The 16,035-nt window shown below is 56.8% G+C and overlaps 1 protein-coding gene across 1 annotated transcript in view; it reads right to left on the bottom strand.

The window, feature by feature from the left end:
* The window catches only part of LOC139825956 (uncharacterized), a 44,896-nt gene extending 42,725 nt beyond the window's left edge, over positions 1 to 2,171 (bottom strand). The window contains exon 1 of the mRNA XM_071800626.1: positions 2,160 to 2,171. Within this exon, the coding sequence (XP_071656727.1) occupies positions 2,160 to 2,171 (12 nt within the window). The remainder of the gene's footprint in view (positions 1 to 2,159) is intronic.
* Between the last annotated feature and the right edge of the window lie 13,864 nt (positions 2,172 to 16,035).

Raw genomic sequence — 16,035 nt, 5'->3', positions numbered from 1 at the left:
TGCTGGCACAGGGCAGAAACCAGCACTGAGTCCCTGTGGGGCCCTCCCTGCCCCCCAGCCTCGTGCCACACGGCCCCATCCCAGGGCGCGCTTTGAGCCTTTGGGCCCGTTTCAAATCAAAGCTGGGATTGCTTTGGCACTTTGGGCCACTTTAGAGCTAAACCTGGGCACATTTGTGCCCTTTGGGATCGTTTCTGCCTATATCTGGGAGTTCTTTGGTTTTCCAGTTTTGTTTATACCCAAATCTGGGGGTGTTTGGGCCATTTTTGGCCATTTTTTTACCCAAATCTGGGCATACTTCGACTCTTTGGTCCAGTTTCACCCTGAATCTGGGGATGTTATACCCCTTTTTGGCCAGATTTGCTCAAATCTAGTGGTGCTTTGGTTTTTTCTGCCTCTCTTGACCCGATATACTCAGGTGCTTTTGCCCATTTTTTCCCCTGATATGGGCACTGTGATCCCAAATATGGGATGTTTTCATGTTTGCCGACAGCTTTGCACCCAAGTGTGGATGTTTTTGCCTCTTTGGGCCACTTTTTGCCCAAATACTCAGATTGTTTTGCCTGTGTTGACCAATTTAGCCCCCAAATATTTGGAATATTTTGTCATTTTGCCAGTTTTTTCCCCAAATACGGCTATTTTTCTGCAAGATATGGGCACTGTTGTCCTAAATATGTTGTGTTGTGTTTTGTTTTTTCTCTCTTGTCTATGTCCTCTTTTACCTGGAATGCAGGAGTGTTGCTCGGTGAGCCTGGAAACCTCTCTGATCTGTGCTTGACTCCAGGACATGGCCTTGGCAGAGTTGATCGAGCTTCTCAGCTGGGTCCTGGTTAGGAGCCTTGGGCTGTCCCAGAGGTGAGTTGTCACTGTCTGTCTGCTTGAGCGAATAAACACTCGTGTTTTAATAGGTTATTCATGTGTGATTGTACCCAAGATCCTCTCAGAGGCTTTCCAAAAGCTTTTTGTGCCTTGGTGGTATTACACAGACAAGTCATGAATGTTCAATTTGCCTGAAAACCTGCTAGGTCTCAGCAAAAAGGTCACCCGTGCTCTGTTTCTAGCTGTGGGAACACACACCTCTGTATGTGTCTCGTGTCATTATCTCACCCTCTCCCATCACAGCAGGTGACTGAGGAAGCAGGAGATCACAACGTGCCGTGGAAGCTCCCACCCGTGTTTGACTCCCTGTTTGGTTCCTGCAGTCCATGCTGATCAAGCCTCTTGGTGTAATCCTGTTCCTGAGCCTGAGGGGAATCGCAGGGGTAAGTGTTCAGTGTTCATTGGTTACTGGCCTTTTGCGTTTGTTAGTATTTGGTTTATTATTTGTGAACGTTTTCTTGCAATAGTTGAGCCTTGCAGTAGCCAGCAGGCTCTGATTTAGGAGAAACATGGATGATCATTTTTTGCCCTGGTGCTCCATGCTCCCACGTTAGTGTGGGTTTCCTTTTGTGTGTGTGAGAGGTCTCCTGGTCAGAAGGCCCTGAGAGGCCCCGTGTTGGTCCATCTGGTCCTTGAGGGGTGTTGCATGTGGCCTGGACACAGTAGTTTGGAAGCTGCCAGGTCCCAGACAAGGGGTCTGCAGCCCCTCTGCAGCTTTGGCAATTTCAGCATGCGTCTGGGTCCCGTGTTGTTGCCTGACCCCCGTCCAGGCGCTGCAGGTCATTTCACAACGTGAAATGGAAACGCTTTTCCTTTCTGCTCGATTCCAGCCGTCCCTGTAGGCAGCGGCTCCTTGACTGCTTCACCTGAGTGTGTCCGTGAGCCTCGGGGCGATCCCACAGGTACGACCTGGGAACAGATGAGCGTTTCCATGTTAATTTTCCGTTCCTGTGAAATTTAGCTTGCTGCTTTCTTGGCTGACGCTCGGTCACGCAGAGGGGAAGTGGGTCCAGCTCAGTGCTGTGCCCCAGAGGGCTCTGCCTTGCAAAGCTCTTTGCCAACTGCTCCATCTCTGCGCCGCTCGCAGTGCCGGCTGCCGAGGCAGCAGCAGGTTGGGGCTGAGTTTAGAGCTGGGTGAGCTCCAGGGAGTCCTTTCTCCTGACAGCTCCAGGCCTGCTTAGTGGCCACTGCAAGTGCTGGATAAATGTTGGCAAGATGCTCCTGACTGGAAGGAGAGAGGAGCTGCCACTGGGATGGGTTTGGATCCTGCGGTGGCTCACGGAGGTGGCCATTGCAGAGGGGCGGTGTGAGCTCTGGTGCTGCTGTCTCCAGGTTGGATCACCAGACCACCGTGCTGGTTCACCAGATCTTTGGCAGATCCCTGTGCTCCCGTGGTGAGCGCTGGCTGCCAGGTCCTGGGCCTGTGAGTCCCAGGGCAGCGGTTTCCCTGAGAACCTTGGAGCAAAAACCTTTTGGGAAAACTGCTGAGTGTGTGTAACTTCTCCAGAGCTGCAGCTGGTCAGTCTGGATGTTCCTGTGGGTTGTGGGGTGTGTTGTGGTGATGGAAAATGCTGTTGGCTGTGGGCCCCAGCTCTTTGCCACCAGCTGAAGAACCCACGTTGGCAGTTACGGAGCAACACTTGCTGTCCCAGCACGCAGTGGAATTGCACGCTGTGAATCCTGGTGCCGACATCCCAGAGCCCAAAGCTGGAGAGGGGGAACACGGCAGCTGCCTGTGCTGTGCTGGGGTGGTGTTGGGTGCAGGTGTTGTGCCAGGGTGTGCTTACTGCTCTTGCTTTTGCAGTGAAGTTCTCAGTGTGCAGGAGCATCTGGGAGACCTCTGACCCTTTCCTGGACCTGGTGCTGGAGATCAGGTACTGGGGCAGGGTCTGGGTGGGGCGAGCTCTGCTCTCACAGGGGATGTTCCTGCAGCTGCACCGTTCCTGCTCTCAAGGCTGCTTAACTGCCAGTGTCAGGCAGGGTGTGGGCAAGAGGGAAGCAGCTGCTGTTGTTGTGCTGCCTCTGTCTGGCAAAGCAGAGCCCGTTGCCTGAGCATGAGCCACGACTCCTCCAGTGAGGCTCCGCGCTGTGGGGGACAGTGCAGCCGTCCCTCATGGCGTGCTGGCCAGGGCCTGGCTGGGGGCAGGCTCAGGGCTTTGGTGCAGTCTGGGGCCCTGTGCTCATGCTCTGTTTTATCTCTTGGGGCCAGCGCCTCTGATCAGGTGAAAAAAGCTGTGACCAACAGACCCGTGTCTTCCCCAGTGACAGGCCAGGTGAGTCCTGAAGGCTGTTCAGGGCCAGAGCACCATGTCACCACTACCAGCCAAGAAGCTGGTGTTTTGTGCCAAAAAGTGAGTCTGAGCTTCTGCCTGGGGTCTTCAATAGGTGCCTTGTGTCTTGGGATCTGGAGATTGTGTTGGGGACAGTGTAGACCAGATGCTGGGTGTCTTGCTCAGCTGGAGGCAGACAGGGAGAGCCCCTCAGCCCCAGGGCTGCAGCAATTGCTCTGGTTTGGGGTGCAGGGCCAGGTCCCTGCTGTTGTTCCCATCCCGGATTAAGGCTGGAGGAACGCCTCCTGTCTTCTTGCTCAGGACAGAGGGGCGGGGGTGCCAGTCCCTGGAGCGGGGTGGCCTCGCCAATCTTCTCTGGGTATCCTGTCCCCTGGGGTGATGGGAGGAGGAGACTCTGCAGCCTCCAGGCAGTGGCTGGGACCGGCCCTCTGGGCGCCGCTGTGCAGCCAGGGCTCAGGACAGTGCGCTGGGGTTTCTGTTGTTTACATTTCCCTCCTTCCTTTTTTCCTTTCTGCTTCTAACAGAAAACACTTCTGATTTGTTGACCACCCCCACTTTCCTCTCCCCTGCTGTGTCTTTACCCTTCCTTTTTCTCTGGGCTCTCCTTCTTATTTTCTTCTCTTGGCTCATGGAAACCTCTTTTCTTTAGATCACCAAGTTTGTTGTTTTTTTTTTCATGTCAATAGCTGCAGCGCAGCATCCTGTGGAAGGCGAGCAGAAGCGACCATTGCACACCACCTCATTCCCAATTTGCCAAGCACACCTTCCCCATGGACAGCACCCAGCCCAACTCCTGGGCCTTTTGGCAAGTCGAGGTTAGTGGTGCCGGTCGCTCTCAGGCTCCTGACTGGCAGCAAGGCCAGTACTCCACGAGACAACTGCATGGCAGGTGGCCCGGGGGAGGGAGTGATTTCAGCAGCCACCTCTCCTGTTCTCTTGGGTTGGCTAAGATGGTAGCAATTGAGTGCTGTGCTTGTGCACTGTGGAGTGTGGAGGAAGAGAGGGGCTCCTGACCTGGCCTTCAGATCATGTCAGCCTCTTTTCCTGTTCTGCAGGCTGTCCTCATCTGCACTGCATCAGGCAAATCCTGAAAAGCCGACCTTCAGCTGCGTCCTCAGCTCAGCCTTTTGGCTCCCAGCTGTCTTAGGGTTAGGATTTACAGTAAAGGTTAGAGTTAGGGTAAAAATTAGGGCTTAGTTTAAGGGTTAAGTTAGGGTTAGATTTAGAGTTAGGGTTAGGATTAGGTTTAGGTTTAGCATTTAGGTAAGGGTTAGGTTTTAGTTAAGGTTGAGGGTTAGTGTTAGGTAAGGTTTTGGGTTAGGGGATAGAGTTAGGGTTAGAGTTTGGGATAGGCTTAGGGAGCATGGTTAGGGTTTTGAGTGAGGGTTATGGGTCAGGTTTTGGGTTAGACTTAGTGTTAGAGTTAGGATTAAACTTTGGGCAAGAGGTTAGAGCATAGCGTTAAGGGTTAGGATTAGAAGTTTGTGATTGGGTTCTATGAGGTTTAAGTTAGGGTTAAGTAGTAGGGTTAAGGTATAGGGTTCGATTTAGGGTAAAGGTAAGTGTTAGGAGTTACAGTTAGGGTTAGGCTTAGGAATTAGGGAGTGGGGTTAGACTTTGGGGTTACGGGTTTGATTTATGTTTAAGGGGGAGGGTTAGATCGAAGGTTAGAAATAGGGTTAAACGTAGGGCAAGGGTCAGAGTTAGGGTTAGAATTACTGTTAGGGTTAGGAGTATGTGTTTCAGTTAGGTGATGTTTGGGATTAGGGTTATGTGTTAGAGTTAGGCTTTAGGGTTAGGAATTATGGTTAGTGCTAGACTTAGGAGCTAGGGATTAGTCTGAGAGTTAGGATTTTAGGTTCGGGTATGTGTTTGCATTTGGGTTTAGGTTAGGTGTTCATGTGTTAGGGTTAGGATTTGATTAGTGTTAGGGATAGAGAGTAGTGTCAGTGGAAGTGGTTGGGGTTAGGGGTTGGTTTGAGGAAGTAGGGCTGGGGTTAGGGTTACGTTTGGGTTAGAGTTAGTGGTAGGGTCAGGGTTTGATTAGGATTAGGGTTAGAGTTAAGGTGAGGGGTTTTGGGTGAGGGATAGAGTTTGGTTTTAGGTTTAGGCATAGATTTCTGATTAGAGTAAGAGGGCTAAGCATTAGGTTTAGAGTTGGAGTTAGGGGTAGAGGTTGGTCTTCGATTTAGCCTTGCTTTAGGATTACAGTAAGTGATTGGACTAATATTAGAAGTTTAGATGAAGGGATAGGTGTTAGGGGTAGGGTTAGGGTTATTATTAGGGTTTGATTAGGATTAGGTTTAGGGCTTATGGGTAGGGATGTGGTTAGTGATAAGGGTTAGTATTAGGGTTAATGTTAGGAGTAAGGATTAAGGTTAGGGGTTAGGGAATAGTGTTTGTGTAAGCAGTAAGACTTCAGGTTTAGGGGGAAGGGGTAGGAATATGGTTAAGGTTGGCATAGGGTTAGGAGTTTGGGTTAGGGTTAGGCTTAGGTTTTGGAGTTTGGGTTAGGGTTAGGCTTAGGAGTTTGGGTTAGGCTTAGTCTTAAGCTTAGGAGTTTGGTTTAGGCTTAGACTTAGGGTTAGGAGTTTGAGTTAGGATTTAGGGTTAGTCTTAAGGCTAGGAGTTTGGCTTAGGCGTCTGGGTTGGGCTTAGGCGTCTGGGTTGGGCTTAGGCGTCTGGGTTGGGCTTAGGCGTCTGGGTTGGGCTTAGGCGTCTGGGTTGGGCTTAGGCGTCTGGGTTGGGCTTAGGCGTCTGGGTTGGGCTTAGGCGTCTGGGTTGGGCTTAGGCGTCTGGGTTGGGCTTAGGCGTCTGGGTTGGGCTTAGGCGTCTGGGTTGGGCTTAGGCGTCTGGGTTGGGCTTAGGCGTCTGGGTTGGGCTTAGGCGTCTGGGTTGGGCTTAGGCGTCTGGGTTGGGCTTAGGCGTCTGGGTTGGGCTTAGGCGTCTGGGTTGGGCTTAGGCGTCTGGGTTGGGCTTAGGCGTCTGGGTTGGGCTTAGGCGTCTGGGTTGGGCTTAGGCGTCTGGGTTGGGCTTAGGCGTCTGGGTTGGGCTTAGGCGTCTGGGTTGGGCTTAGGCGTCTGGGTTGGGCTTAGGCGTCTGGGTTGGGCTTAGGCGTCTGGGTTGGGCTTAGGCGTCTGGGTTGGGCTTAGGCGTCTGGGTTGGGCTTAGGCGTCTGGGTTGGGCTTAGGCGTCTGGGTTGGGCTTAGGCGTCTGGGTTGGGCTTAGGCGTCTGGGTTGGGCTTAGGCGTCTGGGTTGGGCTTAGGCGTCTGGGTTGGGCTTAGGCGTCTGGGTTGGGCTTAGGCGTCTGGGTTGGGCTTAGGCGTCTGGGTTGGGCTTAGGCGTCTGGGTTGGGCTTAGGCGTCTGGGTTGGGCTTAGGCGTCTGGGTTGGGCTTAGGCGTCTGGGTTGGGCTTAGGCGTCTGGGTTGGGCTTAGGCGTCTGGGTTGGGCTTAGGCGTCTGGGTTGGGCTTAGGCGTCTGGGTTGGGCTTAGGCGTCTGGGTTGGGCTTAGGCTTAGAGTTAGGAGTTTGGGTTAGGGTTAAGGGTTTGGGTTTGGCTTAGAGTTAAGGATTTGGGTTAGGGTTAAGGGATTGGGTTAGGATTGGGTTTAGGGTTAGGAATTAGGCTTAGGTTTAGGATTAGGATTAGCGTTATGGTCTGGGTTAGGAGTTGGGGTTAGGAGTTGGGGTTAGGAATCTTAACCCTCGAGAGGGACAAAGGGGGTCCCCAGGATGTCACAATGGGCCCTGGGAAGTCACAATGGGCCCTGGGGACAACGGGCGGTCCTGGGATGTCACAATGAGCCCTGGGGACAAAGAGGGGTCCCCTGAATGTCACAATGGGCCCTGGGGACAAATGGGGGTCCCGACGGTGTCACAATGGGCCCTGGGGACAAGTTGGGATCCTGGGATGTCACAATGGACCCTGGGGACAGAGGGGGTCCCCAGGATGCCACAATGGGCCCTGGAGACAAAGGGGGGTCCCCAGGATGTCACAATAGGCCCTGGGGACAAAGTGGGGTCTTGGGATGTCACAATGGGCCCTGGGGACAAACGGGGTCCCAAGAATGTCACAATGGGCCCTGGGGACAAAGGTGGTTCCCCTGAAAGTCACAATGGGCCTTAGGGACAAAGGGGGGTCCCCAGGATGTCACAATGGGCCTTGGGGACAAAGGGCATCCCCAGGATGTCACAATGGACTCTGGTGACAAAGGTTGTCCCCAGGATGTCACAATGGGCTCTGGGGACAAGGGGGGGTTCTGGGATGTCACAATTGACCCTGGGGACAAAGGGAGTCCGCAGCATGTCACAATGGGCCCTGGGAACAAAGGAGGGGTCCCCAGGAATTCACAATGGGCCCTAAGGACAATGGGGGGTCCTGCGACGTCACAATGGGCACTGGAGACAAGGGGGGGTCCCCAGGATGTCACAATAGGCCCTGGGGACAAAGAGGGTCCCCACGGTGTCACAATGGGAGTCCCCAGCATGTCACAATGGGCCCTGGGGACAAGGGGGGGTCCTTGGATGTCACAATGGGCCCCAGTGACAAAGGGATCCCCCATGGTGCCAAAATGGGCCCTGGGGACAAAGTAAGGTCCTGGAATGTCACAATGGGACCCAGTAACAAAGGGGGTCCCCATGGTGCGAAAATGGGCCCTGGGGACAAAGGGGGTCCCTAGGATGTCACAATGGGCTCTGGGGACAATGGGGGGTCCTGGGATGTCACAATGGGACCTGGGGACAAAGGGGGTCCCACGGTGTCACAATGGACTCTGGGGACAACAGGGAGTCATGGGACGTCCAATGGGCCCTGGGGACAGTGGGGGGTCCTGTGAAGTCATAATGGACCCTGGAGAAAAGGGTGGGTCCCCAGGATGTTACAATGGGCTCTGGGGACAATGGGGGGTGTCCAGGATGTCACACTGGGCCCTGAGGACAAGGCGGGGTCCCCATGGTGTAACAATGGGTTCCCAGTGAAAAGGGGGGGTCCCCATAGTGTCACAATGGTCCCTGGGGACAAAGAGGGGTCCCCTGAATGTCATAATGGGCCCTGGGGACAAGGGGCGTCCCCACAGTGCCACAATGGGCCCTGGGGAGAAAGTGGAGTCCTGGGATGTCACAGTGGGCTCCAGTGACAAAGGGGGTCCTCATTGTGCCACAACGGGCCCTGGGGACAAACGGGATCCCCAGGATGTCACAATGGGCCCTGACGACAAAGGGGGTCCCCAGCATGTCACAATGGGCCCTGAGGACAAGGTGTGGTCTCCATGGTGTCACAATGGGCCCTGGGGACAAAGTGGGGTCCTGGGATGTCAGAAGAGGCACTGGGGGCAACGAGGGGTCCTGGGAAGCCTCGATGGTCCCTGGGGACAAAGGGGGTCCCCACGGTGTCCCAATGGGCCCTGGGGACAAAGGGGGGTCCCCAGGATGTCACAATAAGTCCTGGGGACAAAGGGGGTCCTGGGACGTCACAATGGGCCCATGGGATAAAGAGTGGTCCCCTGAATGTCACAATGGACCGTGGGGACAAGCGGGGTCCCCACGGTGTCAGAATGGGTCCTGGGGACAAAGGGGGGTCCTGGATTGTCACAATGTGCACCAGTGACAAAGGGGGTCGCCTGAATGTCACAATGGGCCCTGGGGACAAGAGGGGTCTCCACGGTGTCACAATGGGCCCTGGGGACAAAGAGGTGTCCCGAGGATGTCACAATGGGCCCTGGGGACAAAGGGGTTCTGGGGACATCACAATAGGCCCTGGGAACAAAGGGGGTCACCATGGTGCCACAATGGGCCCTGGGGACAAGGGGTTAGGGGGTTGTGTTAGGGGTTTGGAGGATTAGGTGGTGCAGGATTTGGGGGTTCAGGGTTTAGGGGTGCAGTGGTTTGGAGTGCAGTGTTTTGGGGTGCAGGGTTTGGGGAAGGAGAATATGGAGGTGCAGGGTTTAGGGTGCAGGATCTTGGGGTGCAGGGGTTTGGGGTGGGGGGCTTGGTAGGGCAGGATTTGGGGGTGGAAATTTTATTGGGTAGGGCTGGGGGTGCAGGATTTGGGGGTGAAGGGGTTGTGGGGTGCAGGGTTCTGGGGTGCAGGGTTTGGGAGATCGGGACGTGGGGCTGGAGGATTTGGGGGTGCAGGGTTTGGAGCAGCAGGATCTGGGGGTGCAGAGTTGGGGGGTGCAAGATTGGGGGTAGCAGGGTTTTGGGGAGCAGGGTTTAGGGGTCAGGCTTTAGGGGGACAGGGTTTGGGGGGCAGGGCTGGGAGGGATGATTTCGGGGTGCAGGGTTTAGGTCAGCAGGATCTTGGGGTGAAGGGGTTTGGGGTGAAGGGTTGGGTAGGACAGGATTTGGGGTGCAGGTTTTTAGGGTGCAACTTGTGGGGGTCAGGATTTGGGGTACAGGGTTTGGGGGTGCAGGGTTTAGTGGTGCAGGGTTTGGGGGTGCAGGTCTTGGGGCCGCAGAATTGAGGGTTCAGGTTTTTGGAGTTCAGGGATTTGGGGGTGCAGATTTTGGGTGTTCAGGACCTGGGGGTGCAGGATTTGGGGATGTAGGTTTGGGGGGGCAGGGCTTAGGGTTTCAGTATCTTGGGTTGAAGAGGTTTGGGGGGAAGGGTTGTGTACGGCAGGATTTGGGGGTGCAGGGCTTTGGGCTGAAGGTTTGGGGGTGCAGGGTTCGCATGTTCAGGAACTGGGGGTGCAGGATTTGGGTTTGCAGGTTTGGGGAATTTTGCGGTAAAGGATTTGGGGTGCAGGGTTGGGGACGCTGGATCTGAGGGTGCAGCGTTTGGGGTGCAGAGTTAGGGGCTGCAGGATCTGGGGTGCAGGGTTTGGGGGGCACTGTTTTGGGGGGAAGGATTTGGGGGATGCAGGGTTTAAGGGTTTAGAATTTGGAGGTGTCGAATTTTGGGGTGCAGGAGGTGTGGGGTTTGGGGTTGCAGGATTTGGGGCAGAATGGTTTGGGGGTGCAAGACTTGAGGGCGCAGGGTTTGGGGGTTTGGGACATGGGGCTGGAGGATTTGGGGGTGCAGGATTTGGGGTGCAGTGTGTGGGGGTGCAAGATCTTGGGGTGTACGAGCTTTGGGTGTGGGATCTGAAGGACAATGATTTGGGGGTGCAGGGATTGGGGGTGTAGGGTTTTGGGGTTGCTGCGTTTGGAGATTCGGGATGTGGAGGTCAAGGATTTAGGGCTACAAGGGCTGGTTGCAGGATTTGGGGTACAGGGTTTGAACTGCAGGGCTAAAGGGGCCAGGATTTGGAGGGCCCATTGTGACAGGGTGGGGACCCCCTTTGTCTCCAGGACCCATTGTGATCATCCTGGGGACCCCTTTGCCCCAGGGCCCGTTGTGACACCGTGGGTACCCCCTTGTCCCCCGGGGCCCATTCTGACGTCCCAGGACCCTCCATTGTCCCCAGGGACCATTGTGACACTGTGGGGACTCCCCGTTGTCCCCAGGGCCCATTGTGACATCCCAGGATCCCCCTTGTCGCCAGGGCCCACTGTGACATCCTGGGCACCCCCTTGCCCCCAGGGTCCATTGTGATATCCTGGGGATCCCCTTTGTCCCCAGGGCCCATTGTGACAGGATGGGGACCCCCCTTGTCCCCAGGGCCCATTGTACAATCCCAGGATCCCCTATTGTCCCCAGGGCCCATTGTGACACCATGGGCACCCCCCCTTGTCCCCAGGGCCCATTGTGACATCCTGGCCACCCCCATTGTCCCTAGGGCCCATTGTGACACCATGGGGATTCCCACTTTGTTCCCAGTGCCCATTGTCACATCCCAGGACCCCCCTTTGACCCCAGGGCCCATTGTGGCACCATGGGGACCCCCTTTGTCACTGGCGCCCATTGTAACATCCTAGGACCCCACTTTGTCCCCAGGGCCCATTGTGACAGAGTGGGGACCCACCTTTTTACCCAGGGCCTATTATGAAAGGGTGGGGACCCCCTTTGTCCCCAGGGCCCATTGTGACATCCCAGAACCCCCCATTGTCCCCAGGACCCATTGTGACACCATGGGGACCCCCCCTTTTCCTCAGGACCCATTATGACATCCTAGGGACCCCCTTTGTCCCCAGGGCCCATTGTGGCACCATGGGGACTGCCTTTGTCACTGGGGCCCATTGTGACACTCCAGAATTCCACTTTGTCCCCAGGGCTCGTTCTGACACCGTGGGGACCCCCATTGTCCCCAGGGCCCATTGTGACACTGTGGGGACGCCCTCTTGTCCCCAGGACCCATTGTGACGTCCCAGAACTCCCCGTTGTCCCCATGGCCCATTGTGACACCGTGGGGACCAACCTTGTTAGTGGGGCCCATTGTGACATCCTGGGTGACCTCCTTTGTCCCCAGGCCCCAGTGTGACAGGGTGGGGACCCCCCTTGTCCCCAGGGCCCATTGTGACATCCTGGGGAACCCCCTTGTCACTGGGGACCCATTGTGATACCATGGGGACCCCCCCTTGTTCTCAGGGCACATTGTGACACAGTAGGGACCCCCGTTGTCCCCAGGGCCCATTGTGACATCCGAGGACCCCCCATTGTCCCCAGGGTCCATTGTGACATCCTGGGCACCCCCTTTGTCCCCAGGGCCCATTGTGGCACCATGGGACCCCATTTTGTCACAGTGGCCCAGTGTGACATCCCAGGACCCCACTTTGTACCCAAGGCCCATTGTGACACCGTGGAGACCCACCTTGTCACTTGGGCCCATTGTGACACCATGGGGACCCCCCTTTGTCCCCAGGGCCCATTTTGAGATCCTGGGGACCTCCTTGTCCCCAGGGACCATTGTGACACCGTGGGTACCCCCCTTGTCCCCAGGGCTCATTGTGACATCCTGGGGAACCTCTTTGTCCCCAGAGCCCATTGTGACACCGTGGAGAACCCCCCTTGTCCCCAGGTCCCATTGTGACATCCCAGGACCCCCCATTGTCCCCAGTGCCCATTGTGACACCATGGAGACCCCCATTTTTCCCCAGGGCCCATTGTGACATCCTTGGGACCCCCTTGTCCCCAGGGCCTATTGTTTCATCCTGGGGACTCCCTTTGTCCTTAGGGTCCATGGTGACATCCCAGGACCCCCCTAGTCCTCAGGACCCGATTGTGAAATTCAGGGGACCCTCCTTTCTCCCCAGGGCCCATTGTGACATCCTGGGGCCCCCGTTTGTCCCCAGGGCCCGTTGTGACAGGGTGGACACCCCCTTTGTGCCCAGGGCCCATTGTGACATCTCAGGACCCCCCATTGTCCCCAGGGCCCCTTGTGAGTAGCCTGGGGACCCCCTTTGTCCCCAGGGCTCATTGTGGCACCATGAGGACGCCCCTTGTCATTGGGGCCCATTGTGACAGCCCAGGACCCCACTTTGTCCCCAAGGCCCATTGTGACATTGAGGGGACCCCTCTTTTCCCCAGGGCCCAGTGTGACATCCCAGGACCCCCTCTTGTCCGCAGAGCCCATTGTGACATCCAGGGGAGCCCCCTTTCTCCCCAGGGCCCATTGTGACATCCTGAGGACGCCCTTTGTCTCCAGGGTCCATTGTGATGTCCAAGGACTCCCAGTTGTCTGCAGGGCCCATTGTGACATCCTGGGGATCCCCCTTGTCACCAGAGCCCATTGTGACATTCAGGGGACCCCTCTTTGTCCCCAGGGCCCCTTGTGACATCCTGGGGACCCCGTTTGTCCCCAGGGCCCATTGTGACATCCCAGGACCTCCCATTGTCCCCAGGGCCATTGTGAACATCCTGGGGGCCCTCCTTGTCCACAGAGCCCATTGTGACACCATGGGGACCCCCTTTGTCCCCAGGTCCCATTGTGACAGGGTGGGACCCCCCTTGTCCCCAGGGTCCATTGTGACACCGTGGGGACCCCGCTTGGCCCCAGGGCCCGTTGTGACATTCAGGGGACCTCTCTTTGTCTCCAGAGCCTATTGTGACATCCTGGGGACCCCGCCTTGATTCCAGGGCCCAGTGTGACATCCCAGGACCCCCTTTGTCCCCAGGGGCCATTGTGACATCCTTGGGACCCCTTTTGTCCCCAGGACCCATTGTGACGTCCCAGGACCCCCGTTGTCCCCAGGGCCCATTGTGACAGGGTGGGGACCCCTTTTGTCCCTCGGGCTCATTGTGACATCCTGGGGACCCCTTTGTCCACAGCGCCCATTGTGATATCCTGGGGGGGCCCATTTGTCCCCAGGGCCCATTGTGACATCGCAGGACCCCCCATTGTCCCCAGGGCCCATTGTGACATCCTGGGGACTCCCTTTGTCCCCAGGGCCCATTGTGACATCGCAGGACCCCCCATTGTCCCCAGGGCCTATTGTGACATCCTGGGGACCCCACTTTGTCCCCAGGGCCCATTGTGACACCGTGGGGACCCCCTTTGTCCCCAGGGCCCATAGTGACACCATGGGGACGCCCTTTGTCCCCAGGGACCATTGTGACATCCTTGGGACCTCGTTTGTCCCCATGGGCCATTGTGACGTCCCAGGAACCCCCGTTGTCCCCAGGACCCATTGTGACATTCTGGGGATCCCCTTTGTCGCTGGGGCCCATTGTGACAACCCAGGATCCCACTTTGTCCCCAGAGCCCATTGTGACAGGGTGGGGACCCCTCTTTGTCCCCAGGGCCCATTGTGACATCCTGGGGACCCCTCTGTCACCAGAGCCCATTGTGATATCCTAGAGAGCCCCCTTTGTCCCCAGGGTCCGTTGTGACGTCCCAGGACCCCCCGTTGTCCCCAGGGGCCATTGTGACATCCTGGGGACCCCCTTTGTCCCCAGGGTCCATTGTGACACCATGGGTACCCCCTTTGTCCCCAGGGCCCATTGTGATGTCCCAGGACCCCCAGTTGTCCACAGGGCCCATTGTGAACATCCTGGGGACCCCTCTTTCTCCCCAGGGCCCATTGTGACATCGCAGGACCCCCCATTGTCCCCAGGGCACATTGTGACATCCTGGGGACCCCTCTTTGTCCCCAGGGGCCATTGTGACCTCCCAGGACCCCACCTTGTCCCGAGGGCCATCGTGACATCCTGGGGACCCTATTGTCACCAGAGCCCATTGTGATATCCTGGGGACCCCCCTTTGTCCCCAGGGCCCATTGTGACATGCCAGGACCCCTATTGTCCCCAGGGCCCATTGTGAACATCCCGGGGACCCCCCTTTGTCCCCTGGGCCCATTGTGACTTTCCAGGACCCCCCGTTGTCCCCAGGGCCCATTGTGACATCCCAGGACCCCCTTTGTCCCTGTCGAGGGTTAAGATTGCGGGGTGACAATCAAACCCTGGCAGATGTGTTGTCAACGTCCTCTCCCCCCCACTCCCCCTTTTGCCCCTCCCTCTCCCCCCTTCCCACTCAGCACAGGCGAGCGGGAGGGGAAGAAGCACAGAGGGGAGAGAGTTGGAAAAGTTCAAGATGTTTTACTAATGCTACTGATGAGAACAGAGAAAATGATACAAATATACAAAACCCATCTTGTAAGTCTGAGCAACTGCAGAGCCAGCACCCAAAGTCCTGGATCAGACTCTGCAGCCAACCGGAGCTGGATTCAGTCTCTCACTGGCCTCAGTTCGCAGGGACGACCAGCAAGGTCCTCTCCTGATGTCGGCCATGATCAGAAGGGAAGGAAAAAGGCAAAAGGGAAGGGAAAAAGGGACGAGATCCTCGTGATCTCCCGCTTTTATATGAAGTATTCACGTGAACGGAATGTTATACACAGTTGGTCACCGGTTTCTCGTTGCCCCTCTCGCGAGATGTCCATCTGTGCTTGTCAATAAGTTTCCATTCCATTGCTGGGTTTGCCAAAACATGTGTCTGGTTCTCCAGGAAAATGCAGCTGACATGAAGGCTTTGGCTGACAGGCAAAATTCACTAAAAGAGAAACTTGTTTTTTACCAAAACCAGGACAGGTGGGGGTGCAGAGGCTGCTGAGACATGGAGATGGACTGGGACACGGGGGTGGGCTGGGACATAGAGATAGGCTGGGACAGAGATGGCCTGGGTCACAGAGACTGCTGGGATGTGGAGACGGGCTGGGTCATGGGCACGAGTCAGAGCCAGCACAGGAGCAGGGAGGCTGGGGCAGCTCCATCCTGCAGACGTGCTTGTCCTGGCCATGCCAGCCATGGGATACGTGCCCCAGCACAGACACACACCCGTGGGACACACAGCTGGCCACAGGGACCCCAGAGACACACGCACGCCCCGTGCCATCATTCCAGTTTATTGGTGGAGCCGTGGTGGTCACTGGTGTGGCGGTGGCGGTGGCCAAGGCTCTGCCGGTTCCGCAGACGCCAGTGCTGGGGTTGGCTCAGCGGCGGCGGCGCCGTGTCCCCCTGCGGCGGCGGCTGCTCCTGTACCGCCGGCGTCGGCTCCGCCCAGAGCGGCGGCCAGAGCGGCTCCGGTAGCGGCGCCGGCCGTGGCGGCGGCTGCGGCTGCGGCTCCTGCTTCGCCGGTACCGGGCCATGGTGGGGTGGCCGCCGCCCTGTGCTGCCAGAGGATGCCGCTCTGCACCCACGGCCCTGCTTTTATAGGGGTGCCTGGGCGGGGCCCTTGGTGACATCAGCAGTGACGTCACAATGCCCACTGTGGCAGTCGCACATCCCCCGTGATCCGGAGCCTCCAACGGGGCAGTCGATGGCTCCTTAGCACCTTCTGTGCCCCACTGTGCCTGTCCCCACGTGCACACCGAGGGTGGCACCAAGGTGCTCACAGTCCAAACTGATTACTGTATTTAAAAAGATAATCGAGGGGGAAGGGCAACCAAAGAGCCAGGAATCCATATTTCAAATAAATCAATAAGGTGAGAGGGTTGTTAATTAGATGAATGAGACAGGTAAACTGAGGCCAGCCCTGGGGAGTCTGTAACCCC

The sequence above is a fragment of the Patagioenas fasciata genome, chromosome 32 (genome assembly GCF_037038585.1).
Source record: "Patagioenas fasciata isolate bPatFas1 chromosome 32, bPatFas1.hap1, whole genome shotgun sequence".
NCBI classification, from domain to species: domain Eukaryota; kingdom Metazoa; phylum Chordata; class Aves; order Columbiformes; family Columbidae; genus Patagioenas; species Patagioenas fasciata.
This window is presented reverse-complemented; position numbering and strand designations above follow the sequence as displayed.